The following is a 24,271-nucleotide window of genomic DNA, read 5'->3' on the forward strand; positions in this document are numbered from 1 at the left end:
GGCTTTGATATTCTTATTACGTCTTACTACAACCTCCAACCATTATGCTCCAAACTTTAAAAACAAGTCGACGACCAAGAGGTTAAATGATCACGCAGTCGGGCTGGTTCTTTTGGTTTTCTGCCTTTACGTTTTCAAACAGATTATCAAGTTGATAGATGCATCTTCCTTGGAATCTTTTCGGCGACGAATCGCAATCTCTAAGTCTTGCTACGTATTCATTCGTGAGGGTCTCGAGCACTTCGCGATGTACCCCTTGCAAAATTTCTGGATCCACGTACTTGTTGTTGCAAACCTTAAAGGATCAAACATACAGCATTTCGTGAAGTGAATAGGCTAGTGGGTAGTTCTGGACTCATAATAGTTGTTTTATTAGTTGCGTTCGCAACAGTTGTTTGCATCTTTCGACAAAACGTCGCGAATAAAAAAATATTTTCGCTAAAAATTAAGAACGTTGTAAAAGTGACACACTTCTCTGGGTTTAACAGACAAACAATTTCACATATCTCAACAAGTCAAGCCAAGAATCACACAGTAAGTCAGGTAACTAGGCTCGAGGTGCATTGCTAACTAAATCGATTAAAATGCAGTTAATGCAAATTGTTATTCTACGATCTAAATCAATTTGTTTGTCCAACCCACTTCAGCCAACCTTTGCGTGTGACTTATTTCAGTTATTTTCCTGTGCGATTAAGGCAAAACTTTCTTAATAACTATAAACTGTCATTTTCTATAAAATAAGGATTTAGTATGTTCCAGTCTCCTATAGAAGAAAACCTAATTCAACACGGACCAAAATTATTATTTATGGAGTGTTCTGGTTGCTAAAAATAAATTGTTCTAAATCAATGACAAACAACGAAATATCTCCGTCTGTCGTTTTTTATTATTTTTGTTAACAACATCCACTTCTGTCGACGCAACAACCGTAAAGCGTTATACAAATATACAGGAGTTATTAATACATAGGTCATAGACAAAAGAAAGAAAAAGTACTCAATATATGGTTTCAGACTACATCAAAGCCATTATCAAATTAAAGCTAACACACTACAACTTTTGAATACATAAGGACACATTCCAATACACAAAGCTCTTCAATTAGTCAATTAAGCTCATAACAGCATTTACACCAGTTTCAATACCAGATTTAATCGGTTTCACTACATATTTCTCAAAAGGTTGTGCAACATATTTATCCACGGCACTTGAAATGCGATACCAAAGTGTTCTGTTTTCCTCGTTTAGTTTCTTCACAGACTTGAACTCCTTGTTCAGCTCCGATTCGCATCTCTCCAAGAATGGTTCAAGAAGCTCCCTACTCTCCGATGCTGTTTCGATTTGCCGTCTTCCGCGCGACTGAAGTCCATCATGTACATTTTGGAGGACTTCCTCCTCTACGTAACGTCCATTGCATTGCTGTATTTAAAGTTTGAAAAAAATTTTAGGAGAAAAAATAATTCCTGTGTAATTTATTTACCTTACTGAAAACAAGTCCGACATTAATCACTTTTGTAATAAGCGTTTACCTATTTTAATTATTTTTACTGTGTTCAATGTTGGCTGTATTTTGCACTTACGTTCGAAAGAAATGGATTATCCATTCAGAACAGAAAATCATACATAACTATATGCTCTCGTGTTTAATACTGCTGTTTTTCCCTGACTGTACAAATTTTCACTTATTTTTGAACTAGTTTTCTTAAAGATTGCAGTTTTTTAGATATCTCGATTCAGAATTGAGTGATGTGTTTATTTATATTTAACTAACTTAGGTGAATATAAATAACTATAGATATATGATTGCTATGCAACTCACTCCTCCAAACACATAACTCTGGAAATATTCAACTACAGGGTTGGCCAAAACTCGGCATACAGTTACTAAACTTTTGTTGGGTACCATTGAATGGCCACAACGCGGAGAAGAACCCCCAAACCATTAAATTTACTTTTATACCAAAACACTACTTTTTATAAGTGTAAGCCTACATTTGACCGACTCTGTATACGTTATCTCACGTTTTAAAGTATGCCCTGTTATACATCTAGCATTTGGAAGGTCAAATTCGACAAGTTTAAGTATAGTCGTATCCAAGGGCAGAGTTTCAAGTGCGACACCCACTCCGACTCCGCTGCTCTAATTGTGCTGAGGTTTTCAACACGTTAAGTACGACACACGCTACAAATAACCCCAACTGGCATTCGCCGAGAATTCGGGCATGAATTCAGCCACCAGTAGACCACTTAACAGGGTTGCATACATCATTAATATACACAAACTATTACACTGCTTTAATATTTCTTACTAAGCGCTTTGTATAAAATAGATTGATAGTAGGTATATTCTATGCGTGATATCCAGGAAACATTGTCAGATATAAATCAATCAAAGCAATTTATAGGCTTTGTACGGCCAGACAATTAGCTGCCAACGTATCAATTAAATTGTACTAAAAGATCTCTTGTAATAACAAGAATTATACACCGGACAATAAAACAAGTATCATTTGGCAAATATAACTTTAACAGATTGGCTTACTTTTTCCATGGTCTTCATGTATTCCGCTTTTATGTCTTGCAACTCTCGTTCTGCATTTTCCTCACACGTTGCCTGCAATACAAGAGGATCTATTAAATAAACAACCATGGGACGAGTGAAAACAATACTCGTAGGTATGAAAATCTGTGGACCTTATATAGCTAGTTCTAGGAGGGACTATTTAGCAAACGTTTTAACATTACGGCTAAATCCCAATAACTTGCAATTGCCATTCAACGATAAATAATTTTTATTATAATTAGGTAGCTACTTTTCTCATTGCTTTCCCATTATAAGGTTGAAATCTTTCCCTAATTTGAATTTTGGCGTATAAAATACCGCAGTGATTTGATTTACATTTTTAGGCAACGGTTTAAGGTCTGGCAAGCAAATTAAGAATTACAAAAGGCAGTTGAAGGTAAAAATGCTATATTTAACAAATTTGGACGCGAAAATAAATACCAAAAAACAACGATTGCCAAACTAAATAAACCTGTAAAAACACCAGGTTCAAACTCAATAGGTTGAGATAGAAGAACTTAATGAAGATTTTTATTGCTAAAAATCCTAAAAACGCCCAAACTTAAAGCAGTGGTTCCAAACGCCAAGAACACCAGCAACAGCAAGAGCATAAAATAACCATCCACAGTTCCAGACCAAGGAATTTTACTCATTATTTTTTAGCTACCTTGTTTTGTTCGTTTCGCTCTTTGACTGAAACAAAATGCCCTTCAACGTCAGTCTCCAGCTTTCGACGAAACTCGTCAAAATATTTTTCAGGTTGCTTTTTGTCGACGCGATCGTAATCGTGCAAAGCGTCGCTCTTCAGTCGCTGGTGTCTCTTTGTGGCGGCATCTCTGAAAATTCTCATGCGACCCAATCAAAATCCTAGATAGTCCCTGTTTGCTCGTCGTATCTGGCCGAAAGTAGTTTTATATTGCTTAACCCTTTGAAAATGATTTCAGTTTAACTTTGCATAAAAAAAATACTGTTGAAGGACTGTAAAAACTGCATTTTAAATTGTTATAAATCTACCTTGTTTTTGACTAGACAAAAAATCGATTTTCAACTCACTGTATATTTTCTGACTTTAACTTTCCACTGAAATGACAACTTCAGGTCGGTGGTGATTAGCGATAAGCTGGCCGCAAAAACAGCGATTAAAATTCGTATTTACGGACTAAATGCAATCCAACCTAATGTTCCTGCTACAATCGCCTAAAGAGCCGGACGCTTTTGTTCCAAGATTTACCAAGTTCAAACAACGGGGCACTTTACCTTTGTGACGCAATAACCGAGCACAAACAACAATATTGGGTGGGAATGCAATTGAGGATCCCGCATCACACCAATGTGCTCAGTGCATTATAATTGATCGAACGCTTCATTTAACGTGGTGAGGAATCTAACGTTATATTTTAATGTGATATCTGATCGTTGGACGGGGTATCGAAGCGAAAAATGTTATGGGGTTTTACGGAACTATGGCAAAACTGCTTTATTTTACAGTTTAACAAATAAAAAACAATGCTTCAAGTTATCATAATCTGCTGCTCAAACTGTGTCAAAATGCACCAATCAACTTTAGGCTGAAATGCTATTTTGGCTCCCGCATTTACTTTATTGAGCTTGGTGCATTTATATTGATTGTTGCATCCTATTTGCCAGTAGTTACCGATTTCTATGAGACATTGGTGCTGAAATTATTGTGAACTAAGTTTTTAAAACATGCGTTCTTTATTATTTGCCTGACTGTCGTTGTGAAAGTTATATTCCTCTTTTTTGTGTAAAGAGAAGTATTTGTTACACGGAAGATTATTCTTGGTGAGTTGCGTTGTGTATAATATGGATTTGCAGCCCTTGTAACATTTATATTATCAAAAATGTAACCTTTGTTAAATTTACTACGATGACACAAATAGTCAATTCGCCCAGCATTTACGGCTTTGTGTATATCAGGGGTGGGCAAATGTATAGGAAGAGCGATTTGCAGAAAATACAAGCACTAAAGAGCGCCAAAATTATTTCAATACAAAAATGGTAAATAATGCAAGGTCAGTCGCATTAATAACAAAATTGTAACAAAACGGTAATGATCAACACAATAATAATAACGGTAATAGCAAAATAACACGCAACATATTTATTAATATCAGTCGTTTGTTAACTAACTCTTTGACTTTATGTCTAGTGTTACGTCATAAACGAAATGCTGGCCTAAATAAAGAAAATAAAAAGAGAAAAACGTTTATAAACGGTACTCTTGGTAATCTTTACAATTTTTTGGAGTTTTACGATTCAACTGGAAGAACCACAAAAAAGATACCGGAGAACCGCATGCAGCTCGCAAGCCGCAGTTTGTCCACCCCTGCTGTATATGATAACGTTTTCTTGTGTACTATTTACACTGCTCCTGTTTTGCAGTGTTTTTTCTTGTGAACTCATAGAGCGTGGTAAATATCGGTTTTTACTATTTATATTTGCCCAAAGCCTTGGTAGGTTTACATTTATACATGTGAAAAGGCTGTAAACGCGAAATGTTATTCATGCTGCAAGACTTCAATCAATGCTATCTCGCCACTTACGCATACTACTCAACACTTCACCCATAACTTTTTTAAATTCTTGAAAATTCAACATAAAACATGAACACAAAGAGACGAATAACGTTGGATAAAGAGAGGAATGCGGCTCATGGGCTACATCTGTAATACACTTTAAAAACAAGTCGACGACCATGAGGTTAAATGATCACGCAGTCGGGCTGATTCTTTTGGTTTTCTGCCTTTACGTTTTCAAACAGATTATCAAGTTGAGCGGTGCATCTTCCTTGGAATCTTTCCGGCGACGAATCGCAATCTCGAAGTCTCGCTACGTACTCATTCGTGAGGGTCTTGAGCACTTCGCGATGTACCCCTTGCAAAATGTCTGGATCCACGTACTTGTTGTTGCAAACCTTAAAGGATCAAACATACAGCATTTCGTGAAGTGAATAGGCTAGTGGGCAGTTCTGGACTGAAATAGTTGTTTTATTAATTGCGTTCGCAACAGTTGTTTGCATCTTTCGGCAAAACGTCGCGAATAAAAAACTATTTTCCCTAAAAATTAAGTACGTTGTAAAAGTGAAACACTTATCTAGGTTTAACAGATAAACAATTTCACATATCTCAACAAGTCAAGCCAAGAATCACGCAGTAAGTGAAGTAACTAGGCTCGAGGTGCATTTCTAACTAAATCGGTTAAAATGCAGTTAATGCAAATTGTTATTCTACGATCTAAATCAATTTGTTTGTCCAACGCACTTCAGCCAACCTTTGCGTGTGACTTATTTCAGTAATTTTCCTGTGCGATTAAGGCAAAACTTTCTTAATAACTATAAACTGTCATTTTCTATAAAATAAGGATTTAGTATGTTTCAGTCTCCTATAGAAGAAAACCTAATTCAACACGGACCAAAATTATTATTTATGGAGTGTTCTGGTTGCTAAAAATAAATTGTTCTAAATCAATGACAAACAGCGAAATATTTCCGTCTGTCGTTTTTTATTATTTTTGTTAACAACATAAACTTCTGTCGACGAAACAAGCGTAAAGCGTTATACAAATATACAGGAGTTATTAATACATAGGTCATAGACAAAAGAAATAAAAAGTACTCAATATATGGTTTCAGACTACAGCAAAGCCATTATCAAATTAAAGCTAACACACTACAACTTTTGAATACATAAGGACACATTCCAATACACAAAGCTCTTCAATTAGTCAAATAAGCTCACAACAGCATTTACACCAGTTTCAATACCAGATTTAATCGGTTTCACTACATATTTCTCAAAAGGTTGTGCAACATATTGATCCACGGTACTTGAAATGCGATACCAAAGTGTTCTGTTTTCCTCGTTTAGTTTCTTCACCGACTTGTACTCTTTGTTCAGCTCCGATTTGCATCTCTCCAAGAATGGTTCAAGAAGCTCCCTACTCTCCGATGCTGATTCGATTTGCCGTCTTCCGCGCGACTGAAGTCCATCATGTACATTTTGGAGGACTTCCTCCTCTACGTAACGTCCATTGCATTGCTGTGTTTAAGTTTGAAAAAAAAATTTAGGAGAAAAAATAATTCCTGTGTATTTTATTTACCTTACTAAAAACAAGTCCAACATTAATCACTTTTGTAATAAGCGTTTACCTATTTTAATTATTTTTACTGTGTTCAAGGTTGGCTGTATTTTGCACTTACGTTCGAAAGAAATGGATTATCCATTCAGAACAGAAAATCATACATAACTATATGCTCTCGTGTTTAATACTGCTGTTTTTTCCTGACTGTACAATTTTTCACATATTTTTGAACTAGTTTTCTTAAAGATTGCAGTTTTTTAGATATCTAGATTCAGAATTGAGCGATGTGTTTATTTATATTTAATTAACTTAGGTGTATATAAAGAACTTTAGATATAGGATTGCTATGCAACTTACTCCTCCAAACACATAACTCTGGGAAATATTCAACTACAGGGTTGGCCACAACGCGGAGAAGAATCCCCAAACCATTAAATTTACTTTTAGACCAAAACACTATTTTTTATAAGTGTAAGCCTACATTTGGCCCACTCTGTATACGCTATCTCACGTTTTAAAGTATGCCCTGTTATACATCTAGCATTTGGAAGGTCAAATTCGACAAGTTTAAGTATAGTCGTATCCAAGGGCAGAGTTTCAAGTGCGACACCCACTCCGACTCCGCTGCTCTAATTGTGCTGAGGTTTTCAACACGTTAAGTACGACACGCTACGAATAACCCCAACTGACATTCGCCAAGAATTCGGGCATGAATTCAGCCACCAGTTGACCACTTAACAGGGTTGCATACATCATTAATATACACAAACTATTACACTGCTTTAATATTTCTTACTAAGCGCTTTGTATAAAATAGATTGATAGTAGGTATATTCTATGCGTGATCTCCAGGAAACATTATCAGATATAAATCAATCAAAGCAATTTATAGGCTTTATACGGCCAGGCCATTAGCTGCCAACGTATTAATTAAATTTTACTAAAAGATCTCTTGTAATAACAAGAATTATACACCGGACACTAAAAAAAACAACTATCACTTGGCGAATATAACTTTAACAGATTGGCTTACTTTTTCCATGGTCTTCATGTATTCCGCTTTTATGTCTTGCAACTCTCGTTCTGCATTTTCCTCACACGTTGCCTGCAATACAAGAGGATCGATTAAATAAACAACCACGAGACGAGTGAAAACAATACTCGTAGGTATGAAAACCTGTGGACCTTATAGCTAGTTCTAGGAGGGACTATTTAGCAAACGTTTTAACATTACGGCTAACTCCCAATAACCTGCAATTGCAATTGGCATTCAACGATAAATAATTTTTATTATAATTAGGTAGCAACTTTTCTCATTGATTTCCCATTATAAGGTTGCAATCTTTCCCTAATTTAAATTTTGGCTTATAAAATACATAACCCGTAGTGATTTAATTTACATTTTATTGAATCGGTTTAAAGACTATAGCAAGCAAATTAATAATTACAAAACCCAGTTGAAAGTAAAAATGCTATATTTACGAATTTGGACTTTAAAATAAATCACAAAAAACAACGATTGCCAAACTAAATAAACCTGTAAAAACACCAGGTTCAAACTCAATAGGTTGGGATAGAAGAACTTAATGAAGATTTTTATTGCTAAAAACGCCCAAACTTAAAGCAGTGGTTCCAAACGCCAAGAACACCAGCAAGAGCAAGAGCATAAAATAACCATCCACAGTTCCAGCCCGGAATTTTTTAAGGAATTTTACTCATTATTTTTTAGCTACCTTGTTTTGTTCGTTTCGCTCTTTGACTGAAACAAAATGCCCTTCAACGTCAGTCTCCAGCTTTCGACGAAACTCGTCAAAATATTTTTCAGGTTGCTTTTTGTCGACGCGATTGTAATCGTGCAAAGCGTCGCTCTTCAGTAGCTGGTGTCTCTTGACCAACTTGGATTCTTCATGGTAAGTTTGGGAACTCTAAAATGTATTAAAATTGTAAATCTTGGCGTACATGTATTTCAACCTGCTCGCATGACAAACCGTAGCAGTTTTGACAGCTTCTAATAACCGAATAGAGAATTTATATATTGCTTGATGAATTTAAAACCGATTCCGTAAATTTCACATCAAATGCACAATCTGAAACAGGATCTTAATCTGATTTTAATTTCTGACGCGGAACCTTTTCTAAACTAATAAAAAACATGTGTTTTCCTCTTACAATTGCATATGCAAGCAAGTGCGACTTGCATACTATCCATTAAAGAACTGGTAAAATTATGGTACTCATATATTGCTTTGATGTCTAGGGAGGGTGACTGTCAACCTATTAATGAAAGTGTGAAAAATGCGTTTTTTTTTATGTAACATCAGCAGAAAAATTACCACTTAATTCTATCGACAGTAATTTCACCTCCTCGATTCGCCGTTGATAATGAAGGTAGGCTTCACGTTTTGCTTTTTCGAAGTCATTCCGAGCCCTTTCCTAGAAGATGAAAATGTAATCAGATATTTAAAATAAATTTAATGCATTTTCGTGAAAAGCATTTAAGCAAAATTTGTTCTTTACTATGGAAAAAATCGGCATAAAAATTGCTCGCTGATGGGCGTATGCATCAATTTGACCAGACTCAACAAATAGCAACGGTCCAGCTATTAATAAAACAATTTTTAAAACTAATCAACAAATGAAAATTAGCAGTTAAAATAACATAACAATGAGCGTCAATAAACGAATATACAAAATCTGAATATAAAAATTTCGTGGTAATTTTATTCACTACCAAAAATATAAATACATATTTAGAAGATGCTTAATTCATCACTGTCCTTGTACAACAAATCAAAAGAAAAACTATTTATTTATGACATAATATTTCTTTCCAAACCCACCCCACGAGCGTCGTTCCGTCGTTTTATCTTGTCGAACTCGTTGTCGAGAAATTCGTCGAGCTGAGAGCGACATTGCTGTGCGAAATCTTTGCCTCTGTCCTCTTCTACAGACGCGATGATTGCTCGCGCTTTGCTCTTGCTCTCGGCATGTGCGTGCTTGAGTGTGGATTCTTCTGTGTAGCCAATACTGCAAACCTGGGTAAGAGGACAAGAGCGTGCTGTGTGTTTTATATTGACGTGGTTTATGCTGAGATGCTGTATCGGTGGAGGGTATAGGACATCAGCACAAATAAAAAGACACATAGGACCCGAGAAACAACACAGGCCGGCTGAACATGGCTTATCAAGTGATTTAGCAAGACCTGCAGCTCATGTTCCATAAAACGCATTTAATTTAGATTATTTGATCAAAAAAATTACACAAGGCATTCAAACCTATTTTTAGTTTTTCACCTTGTCAAATGAGATCATTTATACCTTTCTTTTGAAAGGAACGACACTTTATGTGCATGTCAGATACCCTCTTTTCTTTCTGCTATAAACACATTTAATTACTCATGGGCTCAAATATAAAAATTGCCTGCTCCTGCTGCAGAAAGTAGCAATGATAACCTTTGAACACCATTTATTGGTAGTCCTGTTTGTAGAAATTTCTAAATGTATGGATATGCATTACCTGAAGGAATGGTTCTCAGCGATTAAAAGTGTACTTAAAAGAGTTTCAGTAATTATTTTGTCCATAATAGTTAGCTAATACCTCATCTTTACTAAAAGTGAAAAGAAATCCGTTAGAAGAATGGTACGGCATAAAAACAAAATTTTGCCTATACAAATCTAAATCTAAAACATGTTAAACGGCATAACATTTTGCTTTAGCCTTTAAATTGACAATACGTGGCGCTAGACTTAATGGACGCAGAAATTTAACACGTTTAATTTATATCTAAAAAAAAACTATAATATTAAATGTACAAAACACTTGGAAATTACTTACCTCATCCATCAAAGATGTATAGAGAGCCTTTGCTTGATTCATGATCTCAATGGTCTTGGATTCCGCTAGTTTCTGGAAAATATACGGTTTCTTTACCACGTCGTATGATTTCTTTGTACAGATTAATTTCTATCAAAAATTAACCGTCAAAAGTAGGCACAGTAGACAAAGAGTGCTTGTACGCTGTAAGAAGATAATAAGATTGTGCTTGAAAACAATTTTTTATATTTTAATTAGAATTTATAATCCCTTATTTAGTTGGAGATTTTCGTAAATAAGATATACGAAAAAATAGGCCTAAGTCACTGAGATGTAGAGTTACTTTATAAATGATAAAATAAAAACGTTGAGTGATTGCAGGGTAGTTGTTCACTGGGATACGTTATACAAAAACAAACTTAGAATTTAATATCGCTATATGTAAATGTTGTGAGGGGTTAACATTTTTTTAAATTTTCTGCTTGGGGTTAATAGGGGTAATGGTAGGAGTTAGAAATTTAGTTGGGGTTAGTGTTTTAGGGGTGAGATTTGGGTTAGATAAAATGTATTGGCCTGATTCTTACCATTCAGGTCTTATTCCTAAGGATTGATTTATACGGTAATTCGACTATTACGTATTAGTCCTATTTTGATCTTATTCCGAACTGTGTTTTATTCGAATGTTAATGTTGTTCTTATTTAGGTCTTATTGTTGGAGTCATGACGAATATGCGGTGCAACAAATATCACTTGCTTTATTGATGTCGTTGGTTTGCTTCATCTTTCGTCTTTCCTCTGCGATCTTCTTTAGGAGGCGTTCTTTCTCTTCCGTCCGCTGAGGGGTTCCTCTTCCGACAGGTGAAGTTTTGAATATGTTTAGTGCGCTCTTCTGTGAAGAGTCGTGTGCCGCTTTGAAGTCGCTATCCTCCAGGAAAACGTCGCTGCATTTCTGGGATAAACACATTGGTAACACGTCTATTTTCTATATGTTCAATGGGAAGAGGGTTAAAGGCAAAGAATGCGGTGCATTAATATATATAAACCAAACATAGCAGTAATGTAAGAAAACAAAATCCAAAAACACGATACGTAACATTGGCGTTTTTTCCCTCAGCCTTGCATCAGGGAGTCGAACCTTTTGACTTTTTCGGTTCGGGTTCAAGGATTTTTTTGGAATCCGGTTCAGTTCCGGTTCAGCTCCGGTTCAAAGTTGTGACGTCATACAGGAGCGAACCGCTCTAATTTACAGGTTCGGGTTCGGTTAAGGTTCAGGTACTTTCAAATTATTCGGTTCAGTTCCGGTTCGGTTCCTTAAAATCTTATAAAAACCGGTTCAGGTTCGGTTACGGTTCGGAAAAAGTTGACCCAAAACCGGTTCATAAAGTTCCGGTTCGGTTCCGGTTCGACTCCCTGCCTTGCATAGAGTATACATAGGGCTATCTTTACGGATACGTGACATTTTATTCGGTTACCGACATCCGATATTTTGGTCAAAAAGGATCGCGATCCTATCCAAACCAATGACGTCATTCCTATGCTCGAACAACCATACTGGTTTAAATTGCAACGTTCCATGGTAACTTTGTCCAATTTATAAGGTCATATTTGGCCTTAAAGTTAACAAGTTCAGTTCGTTTAACCCACTATTTTTTTAATAAATGTACATTTTAAAGTAGAAATCGCTAAGATATATCGTAAATCGTTAACGAAATTCCTATAATAGTTTGGTGTCTGGTAAACTCAATGAAATCCCGTTCCAGAAGGGTGCGAACAAACGCAGCTTCCCTTAACAGCAGCTTATTCTAACTTTCCACGTTTTTAAAGCTTTGTAACTTTTATTCGACAAAACAAGCACAGGTAAACCAGCAATAACTCACCTGTTCCATTCCCTTAATGTATGCATCGATTGACTTCAGCGTTTCGCTTTCCAACCGACGTCGCATTTCCTCCTGTACGAACATAACATAAGTAGTTCTGAACAAACTTCGTTATTGATGTTCTCTCGGGAGCGTATGTAGGAAACGGAAGACTTTTATGGTCACCAGGTGAGGGGCCTAACAAAGGATGTTACTCATAATTTTAGATAACATTTAGTAACACTGATTAAAATAAAAACACTAAATGGCAGTGCACCAAGTTTTCTTCAAATTTGTAAAGACAAACTTTACCCCTTCGTTACTTTGATTCGAGTTTTAGCATTCGGAAAATGTGCTGGAGTTTATGGATAGATCTACGAACTCAAAGACTGTGGTTTTAAATAAACAGTAGATGAAGCCGTTTTAAATAAAAAGGTAAAACGAGAGAACCTTTACAGACTATAGTGGAAACAAAAATTGGCGTCATCTAAAAAGACGAAACTAGCTGCAGTTCAAACGGAATTCCCCGTTTACGTAGCTGGCTTTGCCTCTACAGTAAAACCGTTTCACAAGAAGCTTTTAGTGACGTCAAGTTCAAAACTAATGCCTCGACCATGGGGATTTCCACGTTGCGAAATATATGTCTTTAAATCTCCTTTTTCAAGGCAATGCTTTGAAATGTGTGAATTTTATACGAAAAACGAAAAGCGACACGTTACTTTAAAACATCACGTTACTGTCAAAATAAAAAAAACGCGCAAACTATTCCCGATTTTATATTTTATATACGCATTATCAAGCTTTTAAAAGCATTTCAGAACATTTTTTCCAATGCCGCTACCACTCCAATTTTTTAATTTCAAATTTGAATAAAAAAACATTACGAAGCAGTCACGGGCAAACAACAAAGCTATATACGTAAACGTTCCAATGCAATGTGACTAGAAATCGCTTGAATAGTTAACCCCCGCGAAAACAACAACGAAGGGAATTCCCCTTTAAGTAGGCCACTCTTTGGCTCTTCACTAAGTAAACTCACTTCACATTGCAGAAAGCTTTGAGTTACGTCAATGGCGAAACTAATTGACCTAGCACGCGTTTTTCCTATTGCGAATGGCACGGATTTTCTGGTTATTTTTCAAAAAAAACAATTCCTCGAAATCTGTGACGAAATTTTATACGACATGTTTAAATTATTAAGTTGCTCGTAAAACTTTGAAATGTCACCTTTCTGGTTAAACAAAAAATGCTTGAAATATCCCGTATGTTATATTTTATATAGGCATTATCAAACTTTTTAACGCAGTTCAGAAACATTTTTTTCCAATGCCGCTACCACACCAATTTTTAAATTACAAATTTGAAAACATTGCGAAAACATGGGCAAACAACAAATTCAGTCAAACATGGGCAAACAACAAATTTAAAGGCAAACGTTCGATTTCTCTGTGACTATAGAAATCGCTTGTTATCCATAACTGCCGAAGCAACAATGTATCGCACGCGACAAAGAGGCCAGACATTGCTTAGCAGATCGTAGATCAGGTCGTTTCAACGCTATTACAAGGCATGTCGGAAAGCCGCTTAAGTACCTGTCTGTGTTTGCTTAAACGAAACCCGTTACCCGACGCTGGTGATTCCCCATCTGAAAGCGCGTGAACTCCTGACTCATAAGTTCGACCAGCTTGTTTCTGTATTGTTCCGCAAACTCCTGCGGGCAATCTTTGGTGTTTTGCTCGTACAAGTCGAATGCTTCTTGCCGGCTCTTGTCGTTCGCTTTGAGCAAACTCTCGTTGTTCAAGACCTCGCCTTTAGCAACCTAGCAGCGCCCGAAATGACAAATTTATTGAGGTTTACGCTACTGAGCACAACATAAAAGTGGTGAATGTTTGACAATTAGCAATGTTTTAAAATGGCAATCAGCACTAACTTACAATCTGCAAATAACTTTGCCATGACAGTGTGGCGATGTAAACGTATTCTTACATCTCGCTGTATAACAAGTGTACTTAGCCTATATGCAAGTATGAAAACATATTTCGTATATGTGGCTTACATTTTGAAGGCTGGATGAATATTTCTCTTCGGCCTGCGCAACAAAATCGCGAACGCGGTTCTTCAAACGTTCCTGAAAGAAAATATAAATTTATGAAAGGGGTCAACAAACCTTTCTCATAGAGGGTCAAATAACTTGACTGACTGGGGCCAAATAAAACAAATTGGAGATCACGGGCCGCTTGTAAATCTTTACATTTACCTTAGACGTATAGTTATTATCAAAGAAGAAAAGATAAAAAAATATTAAAATGTGTACACTTATGAAGTTGTTGTTTAGTTTAAAGTTTAATTTAAATTTGGCTTAATTTTGCATCGATACTCATTTCCGGATTATTTGGAAAATATGACGCGGGCCAGAAGATAAAGCAGCACACCTGGTTTATGCGAATAGTCATAAATGTCCAGCGACACCAGCTGTTTTTATATGTTATATCAAATTTAATTGATTTTTGTTTTGCTAGAGTGAAATCGTCACAACCGACAAATGAATTAGAATACAGCTTCGCATAACGGTATAGTATAAACTCCATTTCGGAACTCCATTTAGTCAGTTGGCTAAATCGGAAAAGCAAATGATTGCGAATTACCATCTGTGCGATGTTAGTTTGCTCGTGGGTGGCAAACTCCTGCTTGATCATTTCGACTAATTTCTTTCTATATTCGGCAATGAACGAGTCATTACCAAGTTTGGGAACAACGTCAAACTGCTGCAAAGCAATTGCCTGACCGGTTTCGTGTTTTTCCCGGAGAACTTTCAACTGCACAAAGCCGAACTCGTCGAAAAGCTGAAGCGACAAAAAATATAACTTGTTTAAACCACATTAAATATGGACACAAAAATGCATTTTAGTACTTTAACCTTGTAAAATAATTGCTAGTTTCACAGACCTTGGTCATTTGGTTGGAGTAAGCTTCCTTGCATTGCTGAAGGATGGGTATCATTGCTGCCTTTGCACTTGCCTATACAAACAGAGAATAGTTGGTACTATACCCTGCTAAAAACTGTTATAGCTGTATAATGCAATGTTGAAATCCGAATAGTTGGATTATCTTAGTTATAAAGGGAATGGAAACTATTAACTCCGGTTCACATTAATTAATTAATTCAGTATCATATGCGGAATACTAAGTGAATAAATTACGGTACTTCCGATTCGCCAACAAAAGTCGCAAAACACCTGGTTCGATTTGTTTTTGACGCTTGTAGCGCTCAAATTAGGAAAATTCGAGGCTTTGTAGCGTCTGTGTTAAAACACGTTTTAGAAATTTTACGGTTCAAGCGAACTGTGTTAGAACTGGATAAAGGTAAACAGCGAATGCGCAGACTAATCAAGCTTCGGTATGAAAGATGATAGCCAGGAACCGCATTATTCACCAAACATGTATGGTAAATACATTTACTAAAACGAGAAATAAAGCCATTCTCAAAGTAGTTTTACTTATGTTGAATTAACAATGCTTTAGCAACAATAAAAGTCTAACCTGCTATTAACGGGGTTAAATTATAAACATTTATAATGTACAAAACTGTAAGAGAACAAATCCGTAGTCTGCATCGCTTGGCAACGTTTCGTTATGGATGATTAGTCTGCCCATTCGCTGTTCACCTGACTTGAGCGCTACAAGCGTTGAAAACAGTCAAAATAGATTATTTAGGCTAGACAAACCAACTATTGAAGCTGGACAAAATGTGACTGAAGTCCAAACTTTATTTAGAACAATGTTATTATAGGCACGAGTTAACCTAAGTATAAGAAAAACCTAGCCAAAATATTTATGCGACTATATTCTCGAGAATGATTAGCAAACAAACCTGCAAAATTGTCCCGACGTCTGGCATTTTCCCACTTCGAAACACCTCGAAGTAAGCCAGCATAAAGTTGATGAGAGCTTGCCCTGTTACGATGTTGCCGTTAACCCTCTTGATGACGACATTGTGAGGCGAAAACAAATGCTGAACGAGCTCTTCCAAATGGTCGAGAAAGTCCAAATCCACTTCTGCATAATAAATAATATTATTAAACGCTTAAAAAAGTATATGACGTTGTGTCTTTAAAAAATCACTGTTCGACACAGGAATTCTAAATCGGGATATTTGACAGAAATTGTATGATATGTTGAAATGCTCGATATCAGTTTATCGACAACAATTCGATTGCTCCAGACTTAGTTTCAACTTTTCTTAGCCGATATACCGCTGACTTTGGGGCGATTTACCAATGGAGGCCATTTTTAACTTGCAGATTACCTGCCAGACAAATAGAGCTTCCCTGTTTCTGTCCTCTGACAGCCACCTTCCTTCCAGGATGAGGCATCAGAAAGCAGGACACGTCGTCGTAAGAATCCTTCACGTTTTTTCGGACGGACTCCAAGTCTTTGTGCTTCGTCTTTACGGCCAATAAATCTTCCAAGACCTGTCGACCGCCTCCTATACCAAGCTCGAAATCAGGGTCCTGCCAATCTCGCACCAGAAACAGCAGATTCTAAAATGTTTCGCACTCTATATTTAGGATGTATAACGTCGTAAACTCTAAGCGTTGCTTGTTTAGGTCGCAAAATACACAATGTGGACACCATAGGTAAATGTGAATAGCATTTGATCTATTGCAACAGTCGGAAGGGTAAAATTTGTGTGTCGAAATATTAGAATTCGGGCATTTTTAACAACTGTCTCTAATATATGGTAAACTTTGAAAGCTCTAGAAACGGTCAACTATAGCGAAAAATTATTTAATAACCTACCTGAAAAGGTTTTCCGTTCAGCCTGCTAGATTTGTGGGCCGCTTTGCCGTAGTCCGTGAACAACTGGCAAATAATTGCGAAATAGTTTCAGACTAAAATATTTCAATTGTGTTAATTTCATTTATTCCTATACTTGCAAATGCTGGAGGGCGTCTTCCTGTATCTGCTGCATGACATTGTAGATTTGCACGGAACTTATCATCGTGCTTAAAGCAAATATGACGGAACAGCCTTTGACCGAAGTAGAACTGTCAAAGGCTCCCTGCGTGTCCATCAGAAACACGGCGACCTGTAATAAGGATTGTTTGGTAAGTCAGGTTGAAAAATGTTGAGAGGCAGATTACATATAGCGGCTCGATTGTCTGTAGTCCATTTATTGACTAAAATGCGATTTGCGTTACATTGTATCCTAATAAACTATATATGCATTATGTAGAAACTGTTTCTTCCAAACTCACGACCAAAACTGGTGAAATTTTGTATAGGTTCTCCTCTCTGTTAACAGTTTTGCCCAGTTTTAAGTTACTTTGATTGATAAAAAATCCATTCAGCCCTAGAATGTTGTTGTTTCATACAAGACGCAATACAGCACTGAACAGTCAGTAGCGCAAAGAAAGCACTATAGCCAAAATTTTAGGATTCTCTTTAAATCGTTATTCGGCAAATATGAGGTTTCCAATCAATTGCATTATGATCGAAATTATATTGCTGAAAATGCTCGTTATGTTTCTATTATGGATATATGCAGGACTCATATTCTAAAATATTACCTCTCCAGCTGGACTTTTGACGAAGAACGGTTCGCTCCACAGCCAGACTCCTTGCGTATGCCTGTCCTTGCCGCCTCTCCAACCGAAACCTTCACGAAGCTGCTCGTCTTTGTTGGCAAGCCACGACTTAGACTAAAATACAATTTAAAACTGAATATGGTCGAGTTTAATCCTGATAAGGAAAGAAGCCAATTTATTCAGCAAATCCGCAACTGAAAGCAAATGTGAAAAAAACACTATTGTAAATACACGCATCGTTTTTTGCCAGTAAAACCTATTTTTTGTGATGTTAACAGCAGATTGGATTATTGATCCTTGATTACTTCATGCTAATTCATCATCAAATAGTAAACACACTACTACACGGTACTGTAAAATCTATTACTGGGTGTATACGGAAAGGAACGCCTTGTTTACTCCTTGCTAATAAACCGCCGAATAGTGAACACACTACTGCAAAGAACTAAAATCCCACATAAATTGGTGTATATAGCAATTCCCAAACTGTGTGCCGCGGCACACTAGTGTGCCTCGAGAGATTGCCAAGTGTGCCACGAAACTTTTTGTAATTTCGGAAAATAGAATATTTGTATTACCAATAGACATACACGCAAGCATTTTAGACTTCAATACGCCATATCCCTAAAAAATTTGTTATATTGCAATATACATATATTTTGTTGTGTGTTAAGGGCGATTGTAAAGTTACTCTGTTGTTATTCTGTTAAAAGTGTTCCGCAAAATATTTCAGATAATTTTAGTGTGCAGCGAACCAAAAAAGGGTTTGGGAACCACTGGTGATACGAAAAGGTACGATCACGGTAAAAATGCTTGGTTTTTATCCGAACTTGAACTTGCAAATGAACCATCCGTAATCAAGATCAATCCCCGGAAGCCAACTTACCTTTCCTTGCTTCTGCGACCATAAGTAGCGAAGAAACAAGTTGAGCATGAAGGATTTCCCTTTGCGGAACGCACCAGCCAACGAATACACGGCAACCGGAACATCAGCGACCTGACCGAACACCCGCTCAAGTTCCACTGAGTCGATTTCGAACGAACCCGAGTCATTTGGTCGAACAATCTGGACGGCCTTGTAAGTTCCATTATCCTTGCGTTCTGCAGAACACATTTTATTCTATGCTTTGTCTTCATTGGTATTATATACACTTCAAAATAAGAATTATACGGACTCAACAAAACGCACCGCCTTTTTCAAATTCGCGTTATGTGAAAGAGTTTATGCTAAAGTTCAGGTCATAAGCACGACCTATTCGATGACAACTGTTCTAATACAAGAATGATAGAGCTAACGTTTCACTCTTTACTTACGGTTGTCAGTCATTCCATATCCGTGTTCATTTAAAATGTCTCCTGATCGATCATCACTTCGAGGCATATAAGACATGGTTTTAGCCAACAAACTTATATTTATAAAGAGAACTAACTATAAGGCTCTGACTGTCTTTAATCGAGTTTAATGTGCTTAAAACGAATATTCCTGCTTGTTTTTATATACACCGCTGAAACGACATTAATAGTGAGCTTCAGAGCTTGTTATTGACAACAACAGCTACGCCGCGATTTTCGAACTAATTTGTAAAAGTCTAAGCGTACCAGGCTTACACTTGTGACTCAAACTAATGTTCTGCTTCTTGCTCGATGCGTTACGCCGCTTAAATAACACAGCATCGCACAGCGCTTGCAAGGCAGACAGAGAGTACACAGTTTTTTCGTTTTATGTGTTCAATACGGCCATGACCTTTTCTCTCCACTCGCCAGACACGGGTAACACTAATTTACGGAATGATGAATGGTCGGAATGGTCGGAACGCTCACAGAATTATTATTAAATATAATAACACTTGACCCACCTTTACCCAAACGCTAACCCCCACCCTAACCCAAATATTGTGCGTTGGTTTAAAAATTGTTGTAACGGGCTAACAATTAAATTAGTATTACCCCAGACACAATAGGCTTGTTTTTTCCCGATCAGGAAAGCAGAGTTATATTTTTTTAACGAGCATTTTAGATTTTAACATAATATGCCAATTATTTTGTAGTAAGCATCTTAGTGGTGCGAGCCACAATTTCAATTTTAGCGAGGTTCCTGCTGTTTATTACCACGGAAAATGCGGCGAACCGTATTTTAACACTCAGCTATAGAGTTTCCAAACTTATTTCACGAATAATTTATAAATGCAGAGTTGTTTGTTACAAAAAGGGCTTTTGATTTGTTCTCGATTACTTGAAATGGCAGGCCGCCCAGCAAATATCATTATTTTGGACACCCGGCGTACATTCCTCACAATAAAACCATTGTGAATTGATTAATCCAAAATATGGCCGGCAGTCTTACACTGCTACTTTAAACAAACACAATTTTATTGTTTGACGTGAAAAATAGAGCCATAGGATATCCATTGAAAAGTTTATGCTGTGTGGGAATGTTGTTGTCCCTTCAGCAGTAGCTGCACATTTCGTCGAAAATAAATGTCACATGCTCTGCCGCGAAAAATCAATCCAACTCGCAAAACTATAGGCGCGATTGCGGTTTTTTTTTGAAATGACGACAAAAAAATCGCATTTAATGCCTCCTGTACAGCTAAAATAGTGTTCGTGCAAGTATTAAACATTTTGGTTACCGACAAAATCTTGAACAACTAATTAGACTTTGCTTAAGGCAAACGAAAAGAGCCGCAAAGTTGCGTTCGACTTCTAAGCGCAAAACACCGAGGATTCCCCGCAGGAGTTGGTGGAGCAATAAAGAAACAAGCTCGTCGAACTTATGAGGCAGGAGTTCAAGCGGTTTCAGACGGGGAATCACCACAGACGGGAAACTGGTTTGGTGGTACATAGAAAATACAAAACAAAGACAACTATTGCTCTCTGTCTGGCGATACGTTGCCACTGTTATAAATTACAAGCAATTTGTAGATTCCGTTAAATCCAAAGTTAGCGCCTTTTTGCTTACACAAGTATGTTAACCTGCTCTACACATCAGTTTTTTTGTTCAATCAGAATGCAAACTTCTAAATTGTCGGGAAAGCGGCTTTAGGTAACCCATACTGCTTGAAAAGTTTATAAATGCGTAACATAATAGGTTCGAGTGTTTTTTATGCAGATTTTGTTTTATCCCTTTGTTTACTTTCGAAATAACGTGTCGTGTTGTGTGTACAATTCTGCCAAAGAATTCAGATGTCCGATTAGCATGAATATAAAGTTCGTACTATTCGGAATTTGGGAAGTTGGGTTTTAACCTTAACTTGACTTACATCGGTCTGAAATGAGTCTGCTGTTTAAAACGGCGAAGCCGCTTACATATAGGGGATTTCTCTTCGAGCTGCTATAGAAGTTTCCTTTTTTCCTTTAGAGCTGTAAGAATTTTCCACTCTTTCCCTGAGTCGATCACTGCACCTTGTGATTTATTTAGTTTAAATAATTTCCCCTTGTGTTCATTTTAGACAACAACAGAAACATTGGCTAAATCAAAATAGAACGATTTACAGAATGCTAAATGAAATGAAATTTAAGTTAGGGATCGCCCCGAAATCCACTTCAGACGAGATGGCTGCGGCGATAGTCGAACGGCGCGATGGCTTTGATGCCATTTAGTGCGGTCCGATGCCAACTAAAGCAATTCGGCGATAAGCTTATCTTCCCTGCTTGCTTTGGCCCGACAAAAGCTATAGTTGCCCTTGAGAAACGACCTACACCCTCTCCCTCCCCGCTATGCTCGCAAAGCATTATTTCCACCTTGACGGTCGATTTGATTTCTATCTCTCTTCTGCCAAGTTTGCGGCGCCTTTATCTTACTTACATCCATCATTCGCCTGTTTATGGATTTCGATTTATAGGCCTCGGTTCGCCTTACCACCAGTTTCCTTTGAATATGCAAATAAAACTTAGTACAATGCAATCTAATGTTTGTGGTTTGGGCGTTCTTAAGCTTCCCCGGCCGGTGCTATGGAACGTTCTTAGCCTGTTGGCTGTAAAGTGTTTTGTGTCTTTACAAGCTCTCGCGACATTAAACTATACAAACTTGGCTTGATGTTAGGATCGTACCGAAGGAAATGTGACGTCGGTTGAAAAGCGAAACGCTGACGTCAATTGATGCTTGCGTGACAAAAATGAACAGGTAACAGTTGCATTGCGTGTGATTCTGCTGTTCAGCCATAACCGCAAATCCTGTCAAAAACGTGGATCGGAGACGTCCCGCCTTTGCTATACAGATAGAAGCTTTCAATTCACAACAGAATTTTTTTATCTAAATTTACTCAATAAATTTGAGAAACTGACAAAGATATAATCTCTGAAATACATATTAATTTATGTTTTCAGGAATAATTGAGTTTGTTGAATGTGTGTTGACCAAATTGGCACCTTTCAGGAATGTTTTTGATTGAAAAATTGAGGGTACTTTCCGATTTGCTCGTGCTTTGCTGTGAACAAATATCACATCCTTTTCTGTGTTATACCATTGTCTATAAAAAGTTACTTAAAAAGTTCGATTATACGACAGAATGCTTGAGCGGTTATTTACGCCGACAAGACGGGAATTTGTTAACATTTCTTGTCAATAGATTAGGCAGAGTGAATTTCTGTCTAGCGGAAATCGTATGCGCCCTCAGGCGAAAAGTAAGTTAGTTTTACTTTATCCTCGCACGTTTATTCAAAATTTATTTTTTACGTTGCCAGGATTTAGTGCCTTTATAACATATGGTTTGTTACATGGCATATATTTTACCTATTACAAGCTTCAAAAAGAATATTTGCATTCCCTGCTTGAATATATAAGCTTGCAAACATGTCTCGTACTATTTTCACCAAATCCAGAACCAGGCTTGTTTTTATTATAGTTTTTTAATTTATTTTTATAACATTTTTTCTAAACTTTAGTTTGACGCGATAGTGCGCTTGCAAAGCATATTTTAGCATATTAAACAACTAAAAACAACGGCTTACGAAATAGAAGCAGAATATTGTTTGACCTATTTAACAACATTATTTGTCAGTCCCACAATAAAAATAGGTAATAGCAATAAAAGTTTATTCCTAAATTGGATTTAGAAATATGTTATACTAATTAAAATAACCATCAATATGTTTTCATCAAAGTTAATTAGTTTTCCTCATTCGTACACTTTCTTGCCTGGCGAAATCTAGGATATTTTTTTTGTATTGAATACGTCCAAAGTATATATGCTGCACTAGCGAAAACTGATATATATAGGCATAAAATGCAAAAACACTGCCAACATTGATAAATGTAAAATTTGTTCGAACGAAATTTGTTTTAAGTTTGCCAAATTAAAAACAAAATAAACGTTAAACATCACCAGTAGACCAAGCAAAACCAAACTCAAGTCTATAACTTTGTTTATGATTTTGACTTTAGCAAATCAGTTTTGTTCATTATGGTGTAGGACTCTAGGGCATATTAAATAATATATTGCCGAAAACTAAGTGTACTGTTAACTTGTCTTGTTTATTTCATACAAAAGGTCGCCGAGTAGAGGGAAGCGAAGAGACTATAGAGAAAGTGGGACTGGCCTTGACGAGAGACAGGGCCGTTTCTCTCGAAGAGACTAGGACAAATATATAATTATGCAATTTCACGTAAAGAAGGCGCGCTTGAAATATAACAAGAAGGTGATCGACATAAACATAGCTACAAAGTCACTACATGGCATCATTGTATTTTTGTTAAATTTAACAGTCCAATCTCTACAAAATAAATGCAACATAAAATGATTTTAATATTACGAAAAATTCCTATTGTTGTTAGTAATTACATAAATCACGTCAGCTGTCCTATATAGTAGGCTAGTATTAGCACTGCGGTTCTGCTCTCTCGCGTATTAATTGTTGTATTTTTATGCATATTTAACTACTTTTCAACTTCAAAATTTTGAAATTAAAAAACCTTATGCAACACCAAAAAAAGTTCAACGAATTTAAATTTACTTTGTGGCATGGCCTAGTAATCTCAAGCAATCGCAATTTTTACTTATTTTACTGATTTTAGTCTTTGTTGTGGTAAGAATAACATTGATATTAGGCAGAAAATCACAAACAACCAATACGTACACATCTACAAATTTATTTTTATGTTAACTCACGATTCTATTGTTTAAAAAAAAAATATGTTTATTTTTCCCCATTTAGCCATCGTCTTATTGAGTACCAATATAACTCAAAACAATCATTAAAATTTATTAAATCAGATGGCATTTTTAGACCCATTGTTGAAAGCAAATAAGCTTTTAAAGAACACCACATTATGTTCTGTAAACAAGCTTTTAAAAAAAAACTATCTCGTAATGGAACATTGCCCAAAAAAATATGATTTCCAAAAAATCACC

At 36.6% G+C, this 24,271-nt stretch overlaps 1 protein-coding gene across 2 annotated transcripts; it reads right to left on the bottom strand.

Annotated features, from left to right (window-relative positions):
- Window positions 1–5,208: 5,208 nt before the first annotated feature.
- On the bottom strand, window positions 5,209–19,538 carry LOC146159013 (uncharacterized). Of its 2 annotated transcripts, none has more exons than XM_083384287.1 (19): window positions 19,236–19,538; window positions 18,808–19,022; window positions 17,904–18,035; window positions 17,267–17,422; window positions 17,134–17,196; window positions 16,640–16,874; window positions 16,205–16,389; window positions 15,280–15,351; window positions 14,979–15,176; window positions 14,390–14,461; window positions 13,958–14,152; window positions 12,355–12,426; window positions 11,232–11,426; window positions 10,499–10,570; window positions 9,505–9,699; window positions 9,026–9,097; window positions 8,398–8,589; window positions 7,698–7,769; window positions 5,209–5,498 (listed from the first exon to the last, which is right to left on the bottom strand). In XM_083384287.1, the coding sequence occupies exons 1-19, from the start codon at window positions 19,309–19,311 to the stop codon at window positions 5,286–5,288; spliced, it is 2,682 nt and encodes an 893-aa protein (XP_083240413.1). In that variant the 5' UTR covers window positions 19,312–19,538; the 3' UTR covers window positions 5,209–5,285. The 2 variants fall into 2 exon arrangements, with proteins under 2 accessions (XP_083240413.1, XP_083240412.1); XM_083384286.1 differs by lacking the exon at window positions 5,209–5,498 and adding an exon at window positions 6,078–6,621.
- Window positions 19,539–24,271: the final 4,733 nt, after the last annotated feature.

Source organism: Ascidiella aspersa, chromosome 3 (genome assembly GCF_963924565.1).
Source record: "Ascidiella aspersa chromosome 3, kaAscAspe10.2, whole genome shotgun sequence".
NCBI classification, from domain to species: Eukaryota; Metazoa; Chordata; class Ascidiacea; order Phlebobranchia; family Ascidiidae; genus Ascidiella; species Ascidiella aspersa.

Bases quoted from the DNA above. Each gene is read 5' to 3' on its own strand.
- LOC146159013 (XM_083384286.1), bottom strand. From the start codon at position 19,311: ATGTCTTATATGCCTCGAAGTGATGATCGATCAGGAGACATTTTAAAT. The intron at 19,023-19,235 runs GTAAGTAAAGAG...TGTGTTCTGCAG, and splicing joins ATATGGAATGACTGACAACC to AACGCAAGGATAATGGAACT. The intron at 7,770-8,397 runs GTAGCTAAAAAA...CTTGTATTGCAG, and splicing joins AGCGAAACGAACAAAACAAG to GCAACGTGTGAGGAAAATGC.